Here is a 27,592-nt window from a genome sequence, read left to right as displayed (position 1 = left end):
CGGACGCCATTAGCCTTCCTTTGGTGAAGGACACTTTTATGGCCTTAAGACTGTAACTTTGTAACCAAATAAACCCCATTTATAAAAGCCAATCCATTTCTGGTATTTTGCATAATGGGCAGCACTAGCAAACCGGAACACATGGCAAGATGAAAATAACGTTTTAGGAATGAACCTGTTAATAATTATAGAATTATCTTTTTAAGGCTTTTAACATTTATGGATTAATTTCTTATTGGACATTTTGTTTTTAATTTGTAATGTCACAATTTGTAAACAATAATGTGTACCTCTCTCATTGCATATTTTCCATCATGGATAATCTGTTTTCTAACTGAATAAAAAAAATGACTACCTTTACATTATTTTTGTTGTTTTACTTGGAATTAGCATTGCTGGAGGGGTTAAAGTTTTTATTTCCTTGAGAATTTTACTATAAACAAAGTCTGGTTATATCATTTACCTATTTGTCAATAGATTTTGTTGTGTTTCCTTTTCAAATTTTAACCCAAGAGCTACTCATAACTGAACTAAGTTTTGGGAGGCTTTATATTTCTTTATCAAAAACTGATAATTTAGCACTGAGGAAACCAAGGGTTATCAGGTTAAAATAACTTTTCCAGGTTAGGTACTGAGTTTGGATTTTAGCCAAGATAAATCTGAATAAGTAGATTCATGTGTTAATCAAAATGAAATAACATGGTCTAAAGTTATTTCAATTCAATACATATAAAAAGAATTGCAACACTTTTTTCTATTTCCAGAGATCTTTTCCTCAGTTTCTTGTTTTTTATCTGTACATTTTTAAGAAATAGAAGTTCTAAAATTTTACATGGCCCAGTTTATTGATTTTCCTGTGATCTTTTTTACATTATTTTTTCAATTATTACAGTGCTTATTTTGGTGTAAGTCATTTGCTTAATAAAGTCACATTTTAATTCCTTTTGAATATTTAAAAATTTATCCCATCATATCTTACTTTTCTCCTCCCTCAAATATTTTAATATCATTTTGACAATATAGTAAATACATGTATTCTGTTTTCCTTAATGCTTTCCATAAAATTGCTATATATTAATTGCTCATGAATTTGCATGTACCATTCAGGGTTTTTTTGTGTTATTATTGTGTAAATGTATTATAAGAACCCAGGATAAAAAAAGCATTTTCTATATTTGTAAATGCAAGGTCCATACACACTCTTTACATCACTGCTATTTAAATGTATTATAAGATTCCCATCTTTTTAAAAAAAATCCATTTATTTTTCAAGACTTATCTACTCAGCCATTTAATAAGTACAATTTTCTCAGCTATTGTTCTGTATAATGGAGATACACCTGAAAAGAAGGCAGTTGGGATTCTTGTCAAGAATCTTATGCTGTACTGGGTACAAAAAAATGATGACTTTATATATATATATATATATATTTATTTAAAATTTATATATGTATATCTATATATATTTATGTATTTTATATTAGTTGTATATAATACATAATATATATTTATATATTATATATATATATATTGCAATATTCATTACATTTGCCTATCTTTATTCTGTTTTGTGGTGTTATGCTGTGTCTGATATTAATATTATGAATATATTTTCTTTATGTATGATTTAGCCTGATATCCTAATCTTTACTTATGTTTATTTTTACTTTTTGTTTTCTTCTTGCAAAGTATATATGCTTGTTCATGTTATCTGGTACAATTTAAGTGCCTTTTTCTAAAGAATACATTCAATTGACTGTGTATTGTTATTATGCTTTATTTGCTTTGTTCTTTCAAAAAAAAGAAAATCAGGGCAGTTAAAAGATAACATGAAATTTTAATTAGCAGATACAATTACATTATGAGTTCTGAATATTTCATGAAAATTTGGGTAAAATTTTCTAATGGCCAAGGCAAAAATCAAACATGATAATTTATGATAATTTCGTAATTCACAATAATTCTAAATTTACAGCTGTGCCTCAGTAAAACTAAAATTATACTTTATACTGTGTCATTGAAGACCACGTGTTTGACGTTATAAAACAATGCTGAAGTCATGTTGGCCTGGAATGTTTCAAGATACTTCTACTAAATTCCTACTTAGGTCTCCAAGATAAACTCATTAAAGTGTATGTATAGTGACTGAAATAATTATATTTGTGTGTAGACATAATCTTTGTCCAATTTAAATAATGGAAAGAGTCTGCCATGATTTTTCCTTTAAAAATAATAGTCAATTGTTTTGGTAGATGCTAGGGTCCATTATCTAGTAATAACTGCTCCATGATAATGAAACTATATCTTTTGCATCAAATGTGATTTATTTCTTGGAACTCTGTGGGTGAGTGGAGAGAAGAAGAACTGTGACTTCTAAGTAGTTAAATAAGCAATTATTTTTCAATTCAGAATAAATTTTTCATGTTGAATAAATAAAATAAATATTGTTTTTATTTAGAATATCATTACTCAGAATAGTTAAGAACCTAGATCTTTTCCTACATCTGCTCTTAAAGTATAGAAAGATGTACACACTGTCATCAAGATTTATTAGTGGGAGTAGGGTGAAGTGGGGAACACAAATGATGTTTGCACACAATAACTTTTACTCTATGTCCTAGAGTTTATAGAAGATATCAATAGCTTTTACATTGTATATCCATAGGCAGTGAAATAGATGTTTCCGGTGCTCCTAAATCACTGAAAAAATATTTGAACTGTTTATAAGGAAATGTAGATATTAGGGAGCATTTTGAATAACCAAAAACGGGGGAACTATACTTAATATGATAACGACTTTAAGAATGTTGTTGTGTAACAAAGAAATTGGCTGGCCTATATCCCACATTCCTGGGAGACACCCTCTAAATACTTGGAATTTCCTGAATTGTAGAATTATATTTGTTATTGATGGTGGGCCCTCTTGGATCACACATGATAGTTTGTGCTAATGAATGGCTCAGGGTGGGATGGTCATACTGGAAATGGTTATGTGGGGGCTGGCCTTGTGAGAAAGGTCACCATGTTATTCGAGGGTTGGGGTTATGAGCCTTCAGTCATTCTCAGGGGTTAGGAGGGGCTGGATATTGAGTTCAACCACATGGGCACTGATGGAAAATCAATCATAGCTATGTAAAGAGACCCCAATATAAACTCTGGACAGCTAAGCTTAGGGGAGCTTCCCTGGTTGGCAATGCACATAGATCTACCAGGAGGTAGATTCTATGTGTTGGAGAAAATATATGAGCAAAAGAAGTTATGTGCACTGGAAGAGAATGCACAGGGATGCAAGCAGGGGACATGAGACATAACTGAAGACACCAGAATTCTCTACAATATAAACTAATAGATTTAAAAATAAAAGTGAGTTTATCATGGCTACTTGATATCAACTGGAGTATTTTGTGCCATTAATTAAGAAAACAATATAAAAGATTTTACTTGCTATTATATCACCCTTTATTATACTTCATCACTGTAAACTAGAAATTTTAATTACAGATTGAATAGATGAAAGAAGTATCTTAATATAAAATAAAATGACAGAGGTAACTCCTGTAGAAATTTTGATATAATCATTTGTTAATGTTTGCAAAATAGCTAAAGTGGTGTCAGTACTATTTCAGCACACACTAGTTGTAAGATACAAATGAAACCAATGAATTTATTCAGTTGTTTTGTTATTTTTAGTGCAATTTTATGATTTTTCTTTTCTTCAGATTCTTTAATTTTTACAATTAACCGCCAAATAATCATTCTTTTATTTGTAGTTTTAAATAAAAAAAGAATGCTTTAACTTCACTTAGGGACTTCTTCAGTTTTGTTTTTAATGGTTTGTATTTTTGTACTATCTCAGTGCTCTAAATCACATCTTTATATTGGCCAGCTCCAAAATTATATCTGAGAATAGGTAACAGATATTTCACAAAGTAAAAGTTGAAAAAAAAAAAAAAAACAGTTAAAAATTAGTTTTTCCACAATGATACTGAGCTTGTAAAATCTTTCTCTGATACAAATGGTCTTAAAAATACACAAATCTACCCACTGGGAATTCAAACCACTTGGAAATTGCCTCTGTGATCAGCTTCACTAAAGGTGGCTCTATCTCCCAATGAGGACAAGAGTTTCCTCTGGTGGGACCAACCCAGAAGGTATCCATGTCTCTGGGACAACTCGGGGCCATGTGTAGAGTTTTATCTGGAGGATTTCTTAGGGAGGAGGTCCTCAATCTAGAGGACAGACAACATAAGAAACTTGGCATCTTCCACTTCCCTTCTCTTTGAACACTCCCCTTCATGATTCTTGAGACACCAAGTAAAAAATCTGACCACTCTTGGACCATCATTTGGAGAGCCTTGTGCTAGTTTCTGGTTAACAGTCTCAGCAGAGTCCCACTTCCTAGTCATCCCTTCAAGGTGCTGGACAAATGGTGAAGTGAAGAGTAAAGTCATCCAGGGCTTATGAAACCTCAATAGGCATCAACTGAACTCTATCTGTTGAGACCACATGGAGCAAACAAATCATCTAGATGCTCATGAATTGGAGGAGTAAGGAAGACATTGAGCTTAAAAATGGTGGAATTTGTTCAATAAGAGCAACTACTACCCCAAAGGAAGAAGAGGCAAACAGAAAAGATCTCTGGAGGCTGACATAAGGGAGAAGAAAAAGGAGGTGTATGAAGAAAGAGCTATACCAGATTATTTCTCAGAAATGGGTGATGATGTCTGTGCTATGATGGATGCAAAGCAGAGAATCCAGGCATCAGGAGCTTTTGGACTTTAGAACAGCAGGATTCTATGATAGGTAGATTGTGAGCATACCTGGAATTCAAAAGAAAAACCAGTGAGAACATCTTGATAGAACTGAACAATGCTAAAACATCTGATATTAAAATAGAAAGTCATATTAAAGACCTAAAGAAGAAAATCTGAGAAATAGAAAGAAGAGGCGCCCTCCTGGAGGTGAAAAATGGCCTCAAATCCCAGAAACGTATGACCAAAAATTGTTTCATGAAGATAAACTGTAAACCTTTGTGACAGTGGTTCTCTAGGAGAGTCGGCCTGCTGTGCCCAGGTGCAACCTCCAGAGCAGACACCACCGTGGCCCCAGGAGGGGGGCTTTAACTCTCCAGTGCCTCTCCTGTCCCCAGTTCTCACTGAAATGTGTGAGAAGGGTAAAAGCAGCCCTTATCATCCAGGACCCGGCTTGGTCATGGTGTTCTCCTGGTAAAAGTAAGCAATTTCACAGAACATCAACATCAGAAAACTCCACTAAATGACCATGTTGGATCAAAATGCAAACAAGTTGTCTCTGGTATCATATCTGAACACAGATAAAAACATGAACATTGTCCAAACCATAAATATCTACCCATCCCCTCTCCCAGCCTAGATAAGTGACTGCTGCTCTTTTGCCAATTACAGCTGTAATCTTGCTCTGGTCTGACCTCTCTAGAGATGTTTTATTAAAATATCAATCATATGAGTCTGGACCCAGCATCGTGGGATTGAGAACATCTTCTTGACCAAAAGGGGGATGTGAAATGAAATGAAATAAAGCTTCAGTGGCTGAGTGATTTCAAATGGAGTCAAGAGGTCACTCTGGTGGACATTCTTACACACTATATAGATAACACTTTTTAGGTTTTAATATATTGGAATAGCTAGAAGTAAATACCTGAAACTACCAAACTCCAACCCAGTAGCCTTGACTCTTAAAGACGATTGTTTAACAATGTAGCTTACAAGGGGTGACAGTGCGATTGTGAAAACCCTGTGGATTGCACTCTCTTTATCCAGTGTATGGATGGATGAGTAGAAAAATGGGGACAAAACCTAAATGAAAAATAGGGTGGAATGGGGGGGTGATTTGGGTGTTCTTTTTTATTTTTATTTTTTATTCTTATTCTGATTCTTTCTGGTGTAAGGAAAATGTTGGGGTGATGAATGAAAAATTCATCTGGTGTAAGGAAAATGTTGGGGTGATGAATGAATATTTTTATTTTTTTTTCTGATTCTGATTCTTTCTGGTGTAAGGAAAATGTTGGGGTGATGAATGCACAACTATAAGTTAGTACTGTGAACAGCTGCTTGTTCACCATTGATGATTGTATGGTATGTGACTATATCTCAATAAAACTGAATTAAACAAAACAAAATAAAATTGATCATAGAATTATTCCTGTTTTCTGCAGTACACATTCTGAGCAAACCCATACTTCCTAAATCTACCCCTGAATCATCTAAACAAGTGCAAATCCTATAGTAAGGCCCTACTAAAACCTTCTTACAAACACCCCATGGTAATATGGTGAACTTTCTCTCTTGCTGAAAGGGGAGATGAAACCAATTTATGTTAAAAAAATACAGATATTCTAAACCATATTTAGATTAGAGTACATGATTATAGTATAATGTTCACTTAACATTTCTAGTGATACTAATACTCATAAGAAGAAATATGTTTTAAAATATAAAATTATGGTTTTAAACAGTAGAACATAACATCTGTGTTTAAGTTTACTTTCAGCACTTATTTAATATTTTGATACCATTTAATGAACTGGTTCCAATGACCCATTTTTACACTAAGAATATAAAATATACTAAAATATAAAATAATCAGGTCAGCTAGTTGTTTGTTTGCCAAAATTTCAATAAACATTTAAAAATGAGAGTGTTTCTTGATACTTACAGTAAAATATCTTCCTTACATGGTAGTTATTAATTCCTTCTTTCAAACTTTGCAATATTTCTCACAATTATGATGAGAACAAGAAATTAGAGATGCATCAGTGATTCTGAGTGTCAAAATTCGTGATACCTCCTGTTATGGAGAGAATTGTGAATCCCAGAAAAAGACACGTTAAAGTCCTAAACTCTAGCCCTGTAAATGTGAGCAGGATCTTGAAGACGGTATCAATTAAGATGATGTCACATTGGACTAAGGTGGACCTTGATCCAATATAACTAGGATACTTATAAGGAGAAGAAATTCGGGCAGAGAGAGAAACAGCCATATGAGGGAGGCAGAACCTGAGTTACGGATGGCTGTTCAACCACCACCAGAACCCGTCAGACTTCAGAGGAAGCAAGGTCCTGCCAAACACCTTGATTTTGGACTTGTAGCCTCTAGAACCCTGAGATAATAAATTTCTCTTGTGTAAATATTCTGTGGTACTTTGTAAGAATAGTCTGATCAAACTAATACCTCCTCCACATTTTACGGTTGTAGTGATATCATTTTTCCTGAAAGAGAATGTGATTAGTAAATTTAATCTCATGACCATCTTGAGAAACCTCAGATTTTCAGACATTTTCTTGAAACAAGCTGTTTATCAATATTTTCCTTGGTTGTTAGAAATTTCCAGCAAATATGAAATCAATTTAAAATGTATTTACACACCCAAAAGTGAAACTCAATTCCATGATTTACATGGACTCAAAAGGAGGAATTTTCTTGTCTTTTCTAGCTACTGCACAATTCTCAGCACTGTTATTATGTGATGTGCATTTCTAGGCACTAATGCTAACTGTCTCAACTGAGCGACTGCAGAAGAAGAAAACAGTAATTAAAGATTGCATTTGGTGTCAGCAGAAGAATTTCCTCCTATTACATTTAGGAGGAAATTAACTTATACTTTGCTGCAGATATATTTCTTAAATTTTCAAAAGTCAGGCAATGTATTTGTCTGTTTCTGCATCATACCTTGTCAATTTTTGACTTAGATCTGATTTAAAATGTATTGAAAAAAGACACACTGATAAAAGCAAATTTTCTATCATTTATTAGTTGTAAAATTTACATGAATCTATTAAAGACATTTTCAATGTTTCCACCTTAGGATTTAAACAATTACAAACATTTGGCTTAAAATAATGCACATATCAATGTAAGAACTTTGAGAAGCAGGGAATAAGAATCTGAAACTGCCTTTCTTTTAATAATGATCATAAACACTTCAACTTAATGGCTCATATATTTCTCTCAAAATTCTAGTGTTTTTTTTTTTAAGAACAAAATTCTAAAGGACTTCAACATGCAATGAATATATATATATACACACACACACATACATATATATGCATATATATATATATAAAACATTCATAATGACTAGCTCCCATGCTTACACTGAACTCAACATAAGGCAAAAGCCATTATATTCTGATTCTTTGACTCAGTGTGTTCATAAAGCAAAGCAATGTGGCAAGCCTAACTAAAACAATCCTTTGTGTTTGCCAGTTTTAGTTTGCTTACACGGTTATAATAAATTCAACTGTAGTCTCTGATGAGATATGCAGCTTTGATTAGCAGGGGACAGTATTTTGTTTTTCAACACAAGAGACAAGCATGAATCTGTTTTTCTAATTGTCCTTGTGGCTTACAAAAATGAAGCAGCAGCATCTTTGTTTTAATAAAATATCATTCTGCTTCCTTGAATGATCACATCTGATTAGGAAACCAGTGACAATCAGAGTCTGTCAGATGAAATATCATGTCTTCCACTCTTGGCAACCTCTTGGATTTTGCTACAGATTATAAAATAATTAAATGAGCTTCCATCATGAAATCATCCATGTCACAAATATTGGCCTCTCCTTTCGATTGATCAAGAAAAGCAAGCCTTTGGTAGCTAGTTATTGTATGCTACAATAAAAAGCAAATTACCAATAACCATTCCTGAACTAACTACCATATGGCCAGACATTCCTGTAATAGTTCGATGTTTTCTTGTTTCCTATAATTCTCTTTGACTTTCTACCTCCTATGCATTAGTAAGTGAATCTACAGAAATCCTTGTTCTTGAAGAGTTTTCATCTCACGAAGCTCTCATTCTTGCCTTCTGATATAAAAGTAACCACTCCAGCAAACAAAATCATACCAAATAAGAGTTAGTCAAGGTTGCTTGATGACCACCACACAGGCACCGGCTCGCCCAATGTTCAAGGAAGCCATCTGTTGAAAAAGATGAAACACAATTGAAGACAAATTGTACTGGCATAGAAAAAAAATGTAAATTATATTTAAAAGGCTCATCTACATGAAAATAAAAAATAAATGTGCTTATGCATTCCCATTTTAGTCATGAGTAGTTCCATAAAAATGGAAATACTGAAAATGGCATTTTATAAGCAATAATTTGTAGACTGAAATTTTTAAAACCAGCAATCACTTATGTAATTTATAATAAATGTATTATTATTTGATGATTTTTAGTTAAAAGAAGCATCTATAGAATAATTTCCATCAAGTTTCATTCTGGAGCTTGCATGGACATATTTGTGGTGATATGTTATAGTGATAGCTTGGACTATATTTGAGATGAAAGTGCTATTATACTTACTGCAATCATTTTGAAGTTATTTCCCCAGATATTATTCTGAATTAAATGTGTTAACCATTCACTCCAGACAGAGACATACAATGAAGTAACTTTAATATTTTTTCATAAATAGACCATAATTACAATTGCTATAAGGCTTATTAAAAGTATCCACTTTATGACAGTGATTGAAATGAGAACTGAATTTTTAAAATATTACTGAATATGAAATTGACTAGAGATATATTAAAAACAATGATTTTTACAAAGTTTGTAATGAAAATTTATTCCTTGGAGGTAAGCCAACTTTTAGTAATTAGAGTTTCTTATATCAATGATTTATATTATGGTTTTTGAAGAATAATTTATGCACATAAAATAGCAGAAAAGACTAGAAATTGCAGGATATTCTTTCAAACTAAAATAAAAATGAATAAAATGTAAGAAATAAAATAGCTAAGAGCAAATAACCCCATATACATTGTTTTACTGAAAAGGACATGATCTCATTCTCCAAATATAAAAGTTATCTCCATTATGAACCAGTTCTTTTAAATGAATTTATTGTTACCCTTTATTACTCTTTAAAGGTTAAAAAACCTCCCCATATAGTATTTATTTTCTTTATTCCTTTCATTTAATACATTAAATATATTATTTGTAAAAGTGTATTTAATGAAGCACCTCTTGTCTTTCCTAGATAATTATTTCTTACAATGAAAGGAGGAAAGGGAAGTGAGAATATATCCTTAGCTTATTGTGCTTTAAGAATTATTTTTATAGCTCACCACAGTCCTCCTCATACATATCATATATTGTTGTCTCTATTTGACAGATGGAAACATGAATGTCAGAGTTAGTAAGTAAATCCTACAGCATCAATGCATCCAAATAGAAGTTTCTCTAACTCCAAAACATAAAAACTTTCCACTGCCTTTCTTTTAATATGCAACCATTGAAATATGTTGTTCAACATCGGAGTCATCTAAGTAGCGTTTACAAAGTATATGTGCCCAGGCCCCATTACTCAACAGGAATGGAATGAGGATTTGCGGTTGTGTTTTTTTTGAAAAGTTTTCCACATGTTTTCTGATGTTCATCCAATACCGAAAAGGACTATGCATGGTTTCTAGACTATTCATAGAGTAGCTTCACCTTATATCTACATCTACATCTATGTCTATTTGTATGTGTGTATGTCTGTGCCAAAATGAGTCCATTCTCTTTTTTCCCAAATTATGCTATTCCCCCCGTGTATCCTACATCAGTGAGTGACATCACTCTCTATCCAGTGCTCCTAGAAGATATCTATAACTCTTCTATTTATCTCACCCATATCAAAATTATCATCAAGTCATCCAAATATCTCTCCAATCAGTTTAATTCTGTTCATCCCTACTGTCTTCAAATTAGTTCAGGCTACTGTTTAAGCTTGAGTGGGTCATTAAAATACCCCCCTAACAGATTCCTCTGATTTCAATCTTGCTTTCTCCTAACCATGTTTCTCATAACACAATTCTGATGTTTCACTTTTCCTGCTTCTAGTCCTTCATTAACTCCTTTTCACCCTTATAATCAATCCAAGGCTGTTTAACATGGTTTCTGGCCCTACATAATATATGTCCTATTTATCCCTCTAAATTCATTCCTCACCATTTCATTTTTTTTTTTTTTTTTGCCCAATGAAACATGCTATGCCCTCTCTTTCCTTCAGCTCTTTACAAATGCTGGTCCTTAAGTCACAGCATTTCTCATGTTTTCATCTGTTTAAATTTTGCTCATCTCTCAGGCCACCTTTACAAATATCCTACAAGATTTCTCTAACACAACAAGTCCTATCACAGTGCCAAGCATTTCCCTTACCAGAAAATGTATCATGCTACTACTGTAAGAATTTTGTATACTCTGCACAAATATATTTTAAATATTTGAGAGGTTTTTCTCTCCACTACTCTTGGTTAAATTTAATTTTATTTCATCTTTCTGAAATCTGTCTATGTTCTCCCTCCAGGACATTATGTCTTTCAGCTGGGGTGGTGTGTGAATCTAGAAAGATTGGCCACAGAACCAACTGGATTAAAAAAAAAAAAACAAGGACGTAGATATCTCACCAGGCTTCCCTGGAACTCACTTTCAACTTCCTATATATCTTTTGGCATGCAAAGAAGTTAAACCCACGCACAACTGAGTGAATGCACTGGTCTTGAGAGAAACAACAGTAAATGAGACATGGGTTTTTGTTTTCTTAGAGTCAGCAGATGTATGAACTATGACAGTGTACCATAAGAACACAGAGGAAGGTCATTATACCTGGGTTAGATAAAGTTCTTCTTTCTGCATCTTGAAAATACACACATATATGTATGTAAGACATAACCCCAATGTTAAATGATAAAGTTAAATTTATTTTTAAAAACATGCATATATCCTCTTTGAAACAAACTAAGGCATGAATCTAGTAATTGTTCCATAATTTATTTATTTTATGTCCAATGCTAGCTAACCATCAGAATAATCTGGGGAGTTTTCCAAATTTACATATTCTTGGATATTTTAATCTAGTTTGCTTATTTATTTTAACGATCATTGTGGATGCCAATAGTAAATAGAAAAACCCACTTGTGGGGCTTGTAGCGGGAAAGTGAGGGGAATGATCTAGCAGAAATTCTGTCTAATGGGCTGGATCCTGAGAGTTTTCAAAGGGATTCTGTGTATGTTGATGATCCCTCAAGAATTTTAAAAAATATAAATAATGGAAAGCTGCGGGAGCAGAATCTGAAATTGAGAGTTTTAAAAATAATGTTTTTAATACTAAAATAAAATCTTTGTACAACATTTTAAATACTAATTGCTGTATATAAGATACTATATGATCCAAAATAGTAAAGTAAAATATAGATGAGGGAAAATGGTCTTAGGAGTCTTTTACCTATTATTACTACATAAATTACTTTGATTTCAATTTTAGAGGAATGATAAGCATATTGGCTAGTTACTATAAATATGCAATGAAGATATATGCATTACATCATTGTGCTCATAAACTTCCTTTATTTAATGCTCAATTGGATAAGTGGCACATTTAAAATACATATACCATTGAGCTGGTACTTATCTTAGTAAATCAACAGTCATTAATCAGTGCATTTCACACTATGGAAACACCAAGAACTCAGAAAGGTAAGAAATTAAAACACACCCTTTAAAATTTTAGTGCAATAATAATGTGAAGAGCAGTCATTACAAACTTCTCTATTTGCTGTCCTTTGGATAAGAGATGCTTCTTCTTTCACAAAATGGAAATAGTAAAACAGAAAATCACAGGACCTAAGTCTTTAAATACTCCCACTTCCCTCTCCTTCCTCCCTCTTTTTAACCCCTTAGCCAAATTTAGTTCATTGAATTCAAAGAGCATTCCTTTAGAGAAAAATAAGATGCATGATGTAGTACCATGGCCTGGCCATTAGGAATTTGGTTTTGTATTTCAAAGTCAGACTTTCTAAATCTTATTGTTGACCACGCATCATCAGAACGGGCACAATCAAGTACATTATGTGGATGAGGTTAGTCACTTCCAAACAAATTAAGTATATTTAAAAGTAATTTACCTCAATTAGTGTTTGAGCTCTTTGGATAAACTTTTAGTTAATCCTCATGACCAAAAACAGAACCCTTAACTCACAGAGAAATATTAGGTAATGTGGTTGTTATTCTTTCTCAGCAAAATAAGGCTTTGGAATTTCACTGATTCATGATGGGAACCTTTTATTTGTATTTTAAAATTATTTTTAATTTAGTGTTTTTGAAGGCTATCTTTCTTTTAGGTTTCTTATAAAGGAGAGAAAGAATGGAAATATTTAGAGAGTTGGAAAATGAGGTAAAATGGAATGTAAAGACACAGATACGAGAATATATCCGTTTCTTTCATTACAAGCAGAGCCATAATCGATACACAGCAAAAAATGTTGTCCACTATAATTAGGTTGTTCTGCCCCCCCCACTGTGTACACACACACACCTCCACACATCCTCTAGCTACGTGACTGAAATGGGAGCTGCCTTATTCTAGCAGTATTCTGAGACTTTAATACACATATTGTCTATTCAAGGCATTAATGCCTCACCCAAGCTCAGCCAATCATTCCACTTCATCATCCTGGCCACAGTAATTGTGTAAGAATGAGCACCTGATACATGGCAGGCCATTCAGAGCATTTTGCTGTTTGTTTTCTAATTGAACTGGGATAAAGTGTGATTTTACTTTACATTTATTGCCATGAGAATTTCTACTTGCAGCATACCACCAACTCGCTAGGTAGAAAAGCCTCTCTGCAATAGGTAAAAATGGACCTAACAAATATAGTCAAGCAAAAATGAGAGGCAGAAAGCTTGATTTTTGCATCATAAAATTCCCTTATTAAGTTTTCTCTATAACCAAATTTCCAAAAGTTAGGGTTTCTCTTTCTTTTTTTCTTCAGCTAATTCAAATTCAGTTCCTGTTCCTTGTTACCATTTATAATAAATTATAAATCCCATTGAACTAGTATTGCCACTTATTATTATAAATTTTATTAATGTGTAACATACATAAAAGTACACAAAAAATATACAAGTAAATGATTTTTTTTTAACAAAATAACAGCATTGAACTAAATCAACCACTTTTAGTTCAGGGTAATTTGATTAGACAGATTAATATTTGCAGTCTCCCTCCCTCAAAGAAAGTAAATTAAATTAAATATAAATATATTCTCATACTTGAAGTAATTTAGGCTGAAGGCAGTCTCACCTGTGTCCACTCATTAGTTTGTGGATCATAAGATTCCATAGTGTTGAGATACGTCTGTCCATCGTAGCCACCAACAACATATAATCTGTCGCCAAGAAGACAGACCCCAACGGCATCTCTGGGCATACTCAAAGGAGCCACCATGGTCCATGTGTCTGTTTTAGGATCATATCTAAAATGTCAGGACAGCAGAACACAAAACACACTAATCACATTGAACTTTTACCATATGAATGATACATTTTTCAAAAGCATTTTGATTAAAAAACTATGCTTTTTTTAGAAAAAATATATTTTTAGAAAAGCTCAGTCATTTGATCAGGTATTCTAGAGCTAATATCCTTGATGTTTGGCTTTCTAAATTTTTGGTATTTTGGTATATTTTAAAAATATATCCAGACTCTTACTTAAGATAGAAGAAGAGTCATTTAGCAAAAATGGATGTCATTATTTCTTTCCATGAGGGAGTTATGTGTAAATAAGCATTTTTCAAATTGATGAGGGTTTTAAAGACAAATATAAGCAAAGAGTTATGGTAGTGAAATAGAGGAAATGGTTAAAGATATAGACAGATCATGCAATATTCCGTAGATGAAGAACTTAACCAGGTCTGAAAGGCTAGCCTTCATTTGCTAAGCAGAGAAGGAAAAGAATGTGTGAAAGAACTAGAGCTAAAAAATAAAAATAAAAATAAAAAAGTATGATCAGCTTTGGCAGGTGTTTTGTATGACTAAATTTAAGAAAGTGGGAAGGAGAAATCTGACTAAGAAGGTGGTTTTGATTTGTTCATGGATTATTTTAAGTCCCAAGCTAAAGTGTTTTACATTTATTCTGTAGGAAAATAGGAAACTTTTGTAACTTGAGAACAGAATTATAACACGAATGGAACTGTGTTTTAGGGATATTACTCACGATTCACTGTGAAAGAGAAATTGAAGAATCAAGGGATTGAAGGTGGATAGATCAAATTATTGTTGAATTTAAATCACAAATCATTTTAGTTTCTGGAAAGATAATTACCATATATTAGAGATGGATATTTTATGTTTTGGTTGGCAGAAATCTGAAGAGTACTTTGGTGAAAATGCTTTCTTTAGCTAAGAATTAATTATTAAAGCAACCCCTTTGCCTTTAACCTTCAATTGCAGATTCAGTTACCAAAAGGGGAAAAAAAGGCAGGAAAAGACACTATAAGTAAGCAAACACTACAATCCACAGTGTGGAACATTCTACAAGGTAACTGAAAAAGTTCAACAAGCCAATGGCAAAAAAATACTTTAAAAAGTTAAAATGAGGAAGGAGTAACGGCTCTACTTTAAGTGTAGCTAAGAGACATTGCAAGAAAACAAAAGGAGTGGACCTTACTGGGATCCTAATTCAAATAGACCTACTATTAAAAGATGTTTGGGACATTGGTGAAAAACTGAGCATTAGGTTACAAGGAATATTATAGTTTTTATTAGTTGGGATAATTGTGTTAGATTTTGTATAAAACAAAAAAGTACTGAACATGTTGGCTTGTGTTTGGGATAAATTCAGAAATACTTTGAGTTGAAATGACATTTGAGATTATCTTCATAATATTCTGGGCGAGGGGACTGATAGAGGGAAGGACAGCCGTGAGGGAAACGGATGAAACAAGTTTGACAAATTGGTGACAGTTACTAAAGCTGCATAATAAGCTCAGTGGAGATTATCATATTGTTTATTTTTGTGTTTGTTAGTAAATTTTCATAGTAGTTGTAACTATGAAAGGAAGAATGTGTATATACATTTTAATTCTAGAGAAATGTGAAATTTCTTTAGTTTTTATTCATTCCCCAATAGAATCCAGCTTAGCTTTTTCTGAAGTCAAATTTTAGTCCTTGTTTAGTTATTATTCAGGTCTATGGAATTTTTCAACTACTGTGTGCAGAATGGACTTTGTATTTACTAAAAAGAAGGCAGATGAACTGAGAAAATAGTTAACAAAGGTACACTAAGCAATCATAAATGCATTTCTGAAGGACTTCATGTGAAATGCCAATATTGACACACTTCTTAAATATTCAAATTGCAGGGAAAATTCAGAAACCATTATTATTTCCTACAATTAGATAAACATTTAGAAATGCTGTCCTATGTTTAGAAATGGATATTACATTTTCTTCATATTTTACAAGCTTCCTTAAGAGAATTTAAAAGCTCTAATATATTCTTCTAGAAAATCTAAATCTAATGATGGACCCATCTTCAGCGGTAGGTAACATATTTCAAATCTGTAATAAGGATCTATTAATTCATTTCTGAATGACAACATTTAGATTTACACATTGCTAGCAATGCAAAAAGAAATCAAAGTACAAACAAACAAAAAACCTTAGGCTTTTTTTTGGTTTTGGTTTTTTCCCCACCTTATCTCAGGTATTTAGGAGATGATCACATAAATTCAAAATTACCAAGTTCCTTTTATCTTTGTTCTCACATTAATGACTCTAAATTGATTTTTCTGTATTCAGGAACTCTGTGGATTCACCTCTCAGCCTGGGGACATGCAAATTTATTGCCTAAAATGAAATAACCATTTTCAGCTTAGGAGAGAATGACAGCTGTAGAAGCATTTCCCAAACAATTACAAACAGTGAACTCTATCATTGCCAGTTCCATACTGTTGACAGAATTCAATTCTAAGCATTCTTTTTCGCCTCTGGTTGCTAGTTTATCAAAAAAAAAAAAAAAAAAAAAAAAAAAAAAAGACGAGGGTGTCTTTTTATATTTAGGCTATGTCCTTTCCAGCTACTTACCTTGGCCTTCATAGTCAGCATATGAGCTCTTTATCAGAGGCTCTATTAAAACTTTATATCCCTCAGGCAAGAAAAGCACCAATATGTAGTGGCTAGAATTGGCTGTCAAATGCAGACTTACTGATGGTGCATGACAGACACAGAAAAAAAGGTTAGTCTCTCTTAGCTATTAATTTTGTAAGCAATATTGTCTTTTCCATACTTTAAGAAAAACACAAAGAAATTAAAATATTTTAAGAATAAATTTTTCAAACATAAAAGTATCATTTTGATAATAACTATAATTGAGAGTATCTGTTTTATTAAATTTATGCTGGCAATATTCAGCCAGAGAACAAATTAAACAATATGGAAGTGATTTGTGGCCAGCTATGTTTGCCTGTAAAACAAAACAAAACAAAACAAACACATAAACAAAGAAACAAAAAAGAAAAATGAGAATCCTTGTAATGAGCATGGATAAACAGCTCCTAAAGTGTGGCCTGAAGATTTCAAGTAAATGAATAACAGATCCTTTCTACCCTATCCTATGTTTGAATTGATTATAATATGCTACTCCTGAATTGAACAAAAATAGTGAAAATTGAGTTGGTTAAAAATAAACAATTAACTTTATTTTTCCTGTAAAAAAGGAAAAAAAAACAACTTCTACCAGGTCTGATGAGATTATCAAATGAAAAGTACATGACTTCAGAAATATTTATATAAAAGGAATACAAAACACATTAACACATATTAATTATTAAAACTGTATAAAACTGTAATAATTTTGCTATGAACATTTGTGTTTAAATGTTTTCTGATTACACATATGCACACACATTTCTGATGGGTATTCACCAATGGAATTTCTGAGTCAAGGATAACGCATGTTTTGAAATGTAGTTGATACTGCCAAATGGTATTAAGAAGAGGTTTTACCACAGTATACTTCAACCAGCAGTATAATTAGAGTTTTAGTTGTCCTAAATCATCTCCAACACTTTGTACTATATGCTAACTTCACTCTAGCTTTTTTGGTGAGTAAATAGTGGTATGGCATTGTGATGTTAATTTCCTTGATAAATCCCAGCATTTTTCCAACATTAATTGGTCTCTGTTCAAGCCTTTTGCCTAGAATTTTCTTTATTTATATGTTCTGGAAACAATGCCTTTATTGGTTATTTGTATTGCAAACATTTCTCTCCCTGTCCAGCTTAAATTTTTATCCTCTTAATGGTAGTTTTGAAGAACGGAGTTTCTAATTTAACAATAATCTTTTTCTTTATGGGTGACCCTGTCCATGTCTAGTTTAAGAAATCTTTCATATCCCAAGATTGTGGAGATAGTCTTTTAGTTTATTCCAAAAGCTTTATTATTTTACATTTAACATTTAGATATAAAATACATCTTGAATTGATTTTGGCTGCAGTATGAGATAGGGGTGAAGACTCTTTTTATCCATAGAGATATTCAATTATCCAGCCCCATTTGTCATAAAGATTGGTCTTTCCACACTGTTCTTCAATTCCACTTTTGTCATTGTGCAGAAACAAGTTAACATAGCAGGGCTGAGACTGTGATTCTTAAAAAGGTGTTTACAGGTTGGCCCATAGCTGGAGCCTAGGAACTTGAATTTTGGGAAGGTTTCCACCATTCCCTGATAAAAATGGTTCACTGTGCCCAACCTTTGCAATCAACATATTTTGTTCTGAATACTCACTTCCTTCTGACAGTCGGGAATTTTGGTACATGCTAGGTGTGCTGGTTTGAATGTATTATGTCCCCCAGAAAAAGCCATATTCTTTGATGCAATCTTGTGGGGCAGACATATTAGTGGGGAATAAGTTGGATCATTTGGATTAGGTTGTTTGCATGGAAATGCCCCCCACCCAACTGTAGGTGATAATTCTGAGGAGATATTTCCATGGAGGCGTGACCCCACCCTGAATGGGTTAGTGGAGCCATATAAATGGGCTGACAAACAGAAGGAACTCAGTGCAGCTATGAGTGACATTTTGAAGAGGAGCTACAGCCAAGAGGGACACTTTGAAGAAAGCACAGGAGCTGCAGATGAGAGACATTTTGAAGACGGCCGTTGGAAGCAGACTCTTGCTCTGGAGAAGCTAAGAGAGGACAAATACCCCAAGTGCAACTAAGAGTGACATTTTTGAGGAACTGCAGCCTAGAGAGGAACATCATGGGAGAAAGCCATTTTGAAACCAGAACTTTGGAGCAGACGCCAGCCACGTGCCTTCCCAGCTAACAGAGGTTTTCTGGACACCACTGGCCATCCTCTAATGAAGGTACCCTATTGCTGGTGTGTTACCTTGGACACTTTATGGCCTTAAGACTGTAACTGCATAACCAAATAAACCCCCTTTATAAAAGCCAGTCCATTTCTGGTGTTTTGCATTCCGGCAGCATTAGCAAACTAGAACACCAGGGAAAGAGCAATGTGTGACCAGCCCCCAATAAAAATCCTGGTTACTGAGTCTCTAATGAGCTTCCCTGGTTGGCAACATTTCACATGTGTTATACAATTTGTTGCTGGGGGGGATTAAGTGTATCCTGTGAGATTTCAGTGGGACAAGACTCTTGGAAGCTTGTGTTTCAGTCCTACATATTTCCCCCTTGCTGATTTTGCTCTGTATTCTTTCACTGTAATAAATTATAGCCATGAGTACAACTATACATTGAATCTTGTGAGTCCTCTTAGCAAATCATCAAAACTGGAGGTGGTCTTGGAGACATCTGACACAGTCAGATGTGAATATCATCTGAATTTTTCAAGAGCCCTGGCATATGTGATTCTATTTCTGGACAATAATCTATTTCATCTGTTTACTTGTGTATACCAGTACCACAATTCCTTAATTGCTGTGTCATTATAAATCTTAACATCTATTTATTCTTCAAGGCTTTCTTGGAATTTGGGGTATTTTGCATTTTTATTTAAGTTTTGAATTAACTTTCCAATTTGCATCCAGGGGATGTCACGGACACACTCAGCGGCCCCTAACCCTCGTGTACCCCCCTACTTTTCCTCTCTTGCTTGTTTGTTAGCAGTTGTTCAGTGTGTTTCCATTTTGTAGGACACTGCAAACAGACCAGGGGGGTTGTTAAACCTCAACCAGCCCCAGCTGCTTGCCAAGGTACAGGGGTTGCTTGCTGAATGCTTTATGCTCAGTGGCAGAGTCCCTTCCCCTGGGATGTAGAAAAACCCAACACTTAGGCAGCATAAGTGTTCCTCATCTCCAACATGAAGTAGGGCAGGTGAAACCGCCAACACCAAACTGGGTGGTTGGCATTCCCAGGGGACCAGACATGATGGGATTTCTTCCTCTGCACTTCTGGACCCTCTGTAGTACCTAAATAATAAAGTGGTCATTTGCTGAATGTCTCTGTTGTGCCTGAGCTGTTCCACAATGCACCTTGTAGCAACTCACTCCATACATACATACACATACACACAATAAAACATGCAAAGTGTATACAATTTAGATAGGACTACATTGAATCTATAAATCAACTTACAGGAGACTTCAAGTTTTTATAATATTCAGTTTTCTAATCCATGAATGTGGCATTTCCCTCCATTTACTTAGGACTTCTTTAACTTCTGCAATTAGTTTCTGTTGTTTTCTGTTTAATGGTATTACACATCTATTAAGGCTTTATGCCATGTATTTTTAAACTAGTGATACTGATATATTTTTATACTTTAATTTTGCTATTGCATTTATATAGAAATAAAATTGATTTTATATATTTAATAAGATATAGTAACCTTGTTAGCTATTAATCTAATAGTTTTTGATTAGATTATGATTAGACTATTTAATAATGAAGGTATTTATCATGCAAGCTTGTTAAACTAGTGATAATGATATATTTTTTTTGCAGTAAATTCTTTTTTTATCTTCATTTTATTGAGATATATTCACATACCACACAGTCATACAAAACAAATTGTACATTCGATTGTTCACAGTACCATTACATAGTTGTACATTCATCACCTAAATCAATCCCTGACACCTTCATTAGCACACACACAAAAATAACAAGAATAATAATTAAAGTGAAAAAGAGCAATTAAAGTAAAAAAGAACACTGAGTACCTTTGTCTGTTTGTTTGTTTGTTTCCTTCCCCTATTTTTCTACTCATCCATCCATAAACTAGACAAAGTGGAATGTGGTCCTTATGGCTTTCCCAATCCCATTGTCACCCCTCATAAGCTACATTTTTATACAACTGTCTTCGAGATTCATGGGTTCTGGGTTGTAGTTTGATAGTTTCAGGTATCTACCACCAGCTACCCCAATTCTTTAGAATCTAAAAAGGGTTGTCTAAATTGTGCGTAAGAGTGCCCACCAGAGTGACCTCTCGGATCCTTTTGGAATCTCTCTGCCACTGAAGCTTATTTCATTTCCTTTCACATCCCCCTTTTGGTCAAGAATATGTTCTCCGTCCCACGATGCCAGCTCTACATTCCTCCCCTGGAGTCATATTCCACGTTGCCAGGGAAATTCACTCCCCTGGGTGTCTGATCCCATGTAGTGGGGAGGGCAGTGATTTCACCTTTCAAGTTGGCTTAGCTAGAGAGAGAGGGCCACATCTGAGCAACAAAGAGGCATTCGGGAGGAGGCTCTTAGGCACAATTATAGGGAGGCCTAGCCTCTCCTTTGCAGCAACCGTCTTCCCAAGGGTAAAACCTATGGTGGAGGGCTCAACCCATCAAACCACCAGTCCCCTATGTCTGTGGTCATGTTAGCAACCAAATGATGTATTTTTATACTTTAATTTTGCTATTGCATTTATATAGAAATAAAATTGATTTTATATATTTAATGAGATATAGTAACCTTGTTAGCTACTATTAATCTAATAGTTTTTGATTAGATTATGATTAGACTATTTAATAATGAAGATATTTATCATGCAAGCTTGAATACTGACAGTTTTATTTCTTCCTTTCCAATTCATATTACTTTTCCTTTTTTTATTGCCTTATTGCAATGATTAGGTATGCCACTAAAATGTTAAATAGAAGTGGTATTAACAGTCACTCTTTTCTCTCTCTAATGGTAGTTTCAAGACAAAATATTTCAATAATTGATCATTAGGTTTTTAAGATGTTCATTGTTAGACTAACAAAATATATTTTTATTCCAAGTTTGGAGAGAGTTTTTATTGTGAATAAGTGTTGAAGTTCATCAATATTTTTCCTGCCCCTATTCAGTTGTTTTTTTTTATTTTGTTATTGTGTTAAGTTACAGTGATGAGTTTTCACACTGTTAAGTGAAACTTCTGTTTCTAGAATGCATGCAAATTGACTGAGATAAATTATCTCTATAACATATTTCTAGATTTGATTTGCTAATATTTCTTTTGCATATTTGTTTCTATATTCATAAAAGAGCTGGACCTGCATTTTTTTCCTTTTCTTTATTCCTGTGAAAGTTAAAATAAATTGCATTTTGCTAAGAATTGTTCATTTCAGCTAAAATTTAAAATAATTGGCAGTGATATATTCAAAATATCTTGTTTTGAATGATGAAAATGTAATGATGTCTGCAGAACATGTAATGATGTCTGCTTTTTTTATTTTTCTCTTCTCTCTCTTTCTCTTTTTAGAGAATTAAAAAAAGCCTCAGTTCTTTTTATTTAAATTTATTTAAATGTGTACATTACCAGAAAGCTATGATAGAAGTCAAGAAGAATGATCATTAAATATTTCAAGGGAATATTATTAGAACTCACCTGTTTTTAAATTGTCATCTTAAAGTTAAATTGGATAAATAGCCAATAAAAAAGAAGGATTCATGTTAAAAAAATTTTTTTAATAGAGAAAGTTTGAAAATGAAGATATTTATAATGAAAACGTATATATAATTATTTAAATTAAGTGACATGGGCACTGGGGACATAAATTTGATAAAATAAGCTGACTAGTTAGTTCAGAAACAAAACTAGTTTACATAAAATTTGGGCTATGATAAATTTGGGTGAAATCAGAAGTACTATTTAATAAGTAGTGACCTATTTGGGAGAAAAGAGTAAAAGGAGATGAGAATCTCTTATCATTTGCTAAGGGATTTACCAGACAGATTAATAGCCCTGACAACAAATAAGACTGTAAAATGAAAATAAAAAATAGAAACACATCTATCTGATTTGTGGATAGAAAAACAGCTTCAAAATGTAAGCATAATTGTGATAGATATTTACTTTGGGAGCCGATAAGGAACTACCCTCTGAGTGTTCATGCCACTCCTAGATCACTGTAACTATCATTGACCAATGGGACATTAGTAAACATGCTACAAGCAGAAGCTTAATAAGCTATTGCTTTTACGGTGCTTGACCCCTTAGAACCCCCTCATCTTAGAACCTTTCCTCTTGGACCTCAGACAACATTCTGTGAGAAAGCCCAAGCTATAAGAGGCTGTGTGGTGGAGAAGCAAGGCACTCCAGCTGGTGGCCTCAGCTGAGCTCTCAGATGACGGCCAAACCCAACTGCTAGCCCTGGGACAGAATCATCTTGAATATTCCAGTCTCACTGAGCCCTCAGATGACTGAAGCATTAGCCAATAGCATGGAGTAGAAGAGTCACTGAGCTGAGTCCAGTCAGCACACAGAATCATGAGAGATAATAAAATGGTTGTTTTAAACCACTAGAATTTTAGGATAGTTTGTTAGCTGGGAATATGTGATCAAAGAAGAGTAAACAATCTCATAAAGAAAAATATATTTACCTTAAATAAAGTATAATGCCTCTGCATTTTAAGCATAAAAAACTTTGGAAAACCATTTGTATAAATATGATAAACAAGTGGATAATAAGAGCTGTACTTAAAGTGCTTATAGTTATACACTTTATTATGTATATTCATAAATTTATTATTTATAAAAATAAATAAAAGAAAATGTCTGTTTGGTTCAAATAAGTGTCAAAAAGATGCCACACTTTCTGGAAGAATTTAAGATCAGAAGGTCCAGTCTATCACACAATGCACAGTCATCATCTATTTATTTGTTTAACCAATATTCTGAGCACATTTCCTGATGCATTGCCTGGTTTCTTGTTTTCATTATGACCTTAAACCTCTAATGATTTCATTGAATCTTTTCCCTAAAACATTTTAAGTTCTTATAGCACAGTACATAGTACATGCAAAAATATTTTCTGAATAAATCAACATATGGATGAATGTGCTTTGCCTCATGGATTGCACCTTTCAAGTCTAAATTTTTCCAGAACTTACTGCACCTTTCAGACAGTGATTTGGTCCACCAAGATGATCTTAAAAGGGTAAGGTTTGACCACAGAATTCATTTCATCTGTTCCACCAACTGTTCTAGAGTTTGTCCCAGTTCTGTCTCAGACCCTGACTTCTTACCTACTCTGATTTGTAGTGCCAACATTCTTTGTGCTCAAGGAAACATTAATCTGAACAATTTTGGAAAGTATTATGTCACTGTACCTTAACAGCACTATTATATAATACCATTACATTTCCATAAGAAACCATTGTCATATAATAAAATTGTGCAACACATATATGTACACATATACATACACACACAAAACATAGCATTTTATACCAACTCTTGCTATTCATAATTATCTGCTTACCTATAACTATATACTAAAAACATTCTTTACACTATAAGTGCAAAGGAGTTCTACAGATGTGCCATTATGTATTTTGAGTTATTTAATGATTTACATGTGACATCATCAGCATGGAATATATGCTATAGAAAATAGCAAATGCTGTTAATCTGACATGTGCTAGCAGCTAGGATAAGAATCATGATAATTCTGTGTGCTTCTGCATTACTTAAGCTATTCATTCCCACATTACTCCTATAATTTAAAATAGATATGTTGACTTAATTTTGCATCATAAATGTATTCCTAGATTGAATAATTTATGCCTCTGCTCTTATACAACATTTCATTACTTTATACTGTAAAGTTAGTGGAGAATACATGATTGAAAGGTCATTTCATTGGCAACATTTATATAAGATATCCAAGATAAAAGTAGGAGGCTCATCATACTCCTCTTCTCTAGCATTTCTCCTCAGACTTTAGGAGAGGAAAATGTGAATGAGCTGTCAATCTATCAGCAAGATTTTAAAAATAAATTATTTTATGTTTGTGTGTTTAAAAGTATAAACCCTGAATATTTGGATTCTGACAGCTATCCTCACTGTAATACTTGCAGTTCCTAATTTTACTGGATAAGAGAATTTGGGAGTGAAAATGTGGTGAGTTTGAAGCCATGAGACAATAAATTGCTAAGCTAAACTATTGAATGTTTTTTGTTTTATCAGTTAGGAAACTAAAACACTTACATAATAGTATCATCACATGTCTCATTAACTCTCTAGTCTTTACCACATAAAATTTAATAGTTCCAGGTGAGGCCCAGCCCTTAAAGAGCACTCAGCTAGAACTATGCAGGGAAGTGTCTGGGTTGTTAGAACACCTGGGAAACCAAGGTGCCTTTCCACTCCTGCATCTGTGCACCTGGTTATATTTAGGAAAAAGGTAATTGAGGATCTAAATTTCCTCCATACCACAGAATTATAGATAATAAATAGAGTTCTAATAAGTCTTTCCTAATTAAGAAAGTTTAGTCATAAAACAAAGAAATCCATTAATCAGCATCTGAAGGGGTAGTAGAACCAAAAGACTGGATGAATAGAACATATAAATAAAATATCCATTTCTTTAAAAAAAAAAGAATTAACAAACCTGCATGTTTAAGAAATTACTTAAAACTTTGATTTACCCAACCTTTAAAAATAGATAAAGGAAAAATCTAAAGATTACAGTAGCATCTTGTGAGAAAAATTGTAGTGGTATAAATAAATGTTAGTTGAAAGAAGAAAGAAAGAAGGGGGGCTTAGAAATCCGATACAGTCACTTGAATGAGGCGTCAGTATAATTTGCATTGTCTCGTTCACTATAGCAGTGCCCTTGGGGTCTTACCTCTCTACATAATCCAGTAGCCGGGAACAGTGATTTGAAGCAGGAGCATCATGTCCTCCTACTGCATAAAGAAAACCATCGCATGTGGCCACTCCAACACCCCCTCTCCTCTTACACATTGGAGCACACACATTCCACTTGTTTGTATGAGGATCATAATATTCCATTGAACTCAAACAGGAACTTCCATCACGACCTCCAACAGAATATAACCTAAAAACACAATTGGAAAAACATGATTTAATACCAGAGTCTGGATGACAAAAACGTAGAAAAGGAAAAGTCTTTTAAAAACAGATTGGAATCAAAATAAGAAATTTAAAGGCTTTGGAAAAACATTACTTCACATGGAGACTTTTTTAAACGGTGTCCTATCAATGATAGCATACACCTGGAATGCCTGTTATTTCAATATGCAGTATACCTAGATGAAATTAAAAAGACTACTATGTTCTAATCTCTATTGTTTATAGGAGGTTAAACAGCTCTGCAGGAAAAGAGTGCAGCAATGTTACTGTGACGGACTGAATAATGCTGAAATTTACTTGATACACTCATTTTACTACAGCTATATTAGTAATGAGAAGTGCGATTGGAACCCAGAACATAAATAGTATTTAAACGACTAGAAATATTATCTATATTCTTAATAAAATAGTTCTTGCCTGTATAATCAGTGTCAAGAAGATTTTATCATGTAAGGTATGGTGTTGCGTGGTCACTTATGACATTTTTCTTTACTCATTAATTCAGTAAAAAATATATTTTCAAAGGCCTAGGGTGTTCCATACTCTATCATAACATTTGTGGATATAAACAGGTGGGGGGAATTAAAAATCCCTACCCTACTGGGTGTAGACAGATAACATACAAAATAAATATATACATTCTGTAGTAGTTTAGAAGGTGCTAAGTGCTACAGACAAAAAATGAAGCCAGGAGTGCAACTAACGGGAGTAGGAGCTGAGACTGCAATTTAAAATACATGATAGGGACAGTCTCACCAAAAAGGTTATGTTTTTGCAAAAACTTAGAAGGTTGTGAGGAAGTGTGGACTTAAGGATATCTGGGGGAAGAAGATTCCAGGTAGAGGGAAAAGTGATTGAAAAGTTTCAGGAGCAGCAAGGAAGCCAGAGTGCCTGAGTCTGCCAGAGTGATTCTGGAATTGATGGGAATGTGGCAGACAAGGGGAGACTGATGCGGCAGGAGAGAAGTGGGGTGGTAGCTCAGTTGTTATTCACCCTAGTGAAAAAAGAAGCCATAAGAGCTTTTTGAGAATTTTTTGAGTAGATGATCGATAATATAATTTACTTATGCTTTGATAAGACTAGAGGTTATGGAATTTTCTCCTTTACTAGTGGACATTATGTTTAATATATTGGTAAATAAACAGTTTTATTCTTTTCAGTTTCTAACCAAATGCTAGGAGGACACTATCTATTACTTAGCATATAAAACCACTCAGATTTTAGATTTACAAATTCATGTTCTAACATCTTTTAATAACTAAAATATGCTGCTTAACCAGATTTCAAATCATGGAGACATGTTTAAAAAACAAAAAAAAAATGACTATTTGTGATTCTCATAATGCCTACCATGGTAAAATGTTTATGATTACACAAGTGTGCCTTTATGGATGTAATGTTCCTTTGCTTGATTGCTAACAAGTTGCATGCTGGTTCCCAATCTCAAAATATGTTGA

General features: G+C 33.5%; 1 protein-coding gene across 2 annotated transcripts in view; it reads right to left on the bottom strand.

Moving 5' to 3' along the window:
- Positions 1-7,788: 7,788 nt before the first annotated feature.
- The window catches only part of KLHL1 (kelch like family member 1), a 449,643-nt gene continuing 429,839 nt past the window's right edge, over positions 7,789-27,592 (bottom strand). For both annotated transcript variants that reach the window (XM_037800143.1, XM_037800144.1), the window contains 3 exons: positions 25,888-26,100; positions 14,115-14,286; positions 7,789-8,958 (listed from right to left, as the gene is read on the bottom strand). In XM_037800143.1, the coding sequence (XP_037656071.1) occupies positions 8,899-8,958; positions 14,115-14,286; positions 25,888-26,100 (445 nt within the window). In that variant the 3' untranslated portion in view covers positions 7,789-8,898. The remainder of the gene's footprint in view (positions 8,959-14,114; positions 14,287-25,887; positions 26,101-27,592) is intronic.

Source organism: Choloepus didactylus, chromosome 12 (assembly GCF_015220235.1).
Source record: "Choloepus didactylus isolate mChoDid1 chromosome 12, mChoDid1.pri, whole genome shotgun sequence".
Classification (NCBI taxonomy): Eukaryota; Metazoa; Chordata; class Mammalia; order Pilosa; family Megalonychidae; genus Choloepus; species Choloepus didactylus.
The sequence above is the reverse complement of the archived record's forward strand: the minus strand, read 5'-3'. Positions and strand labels throughout refer to the sequence as shown.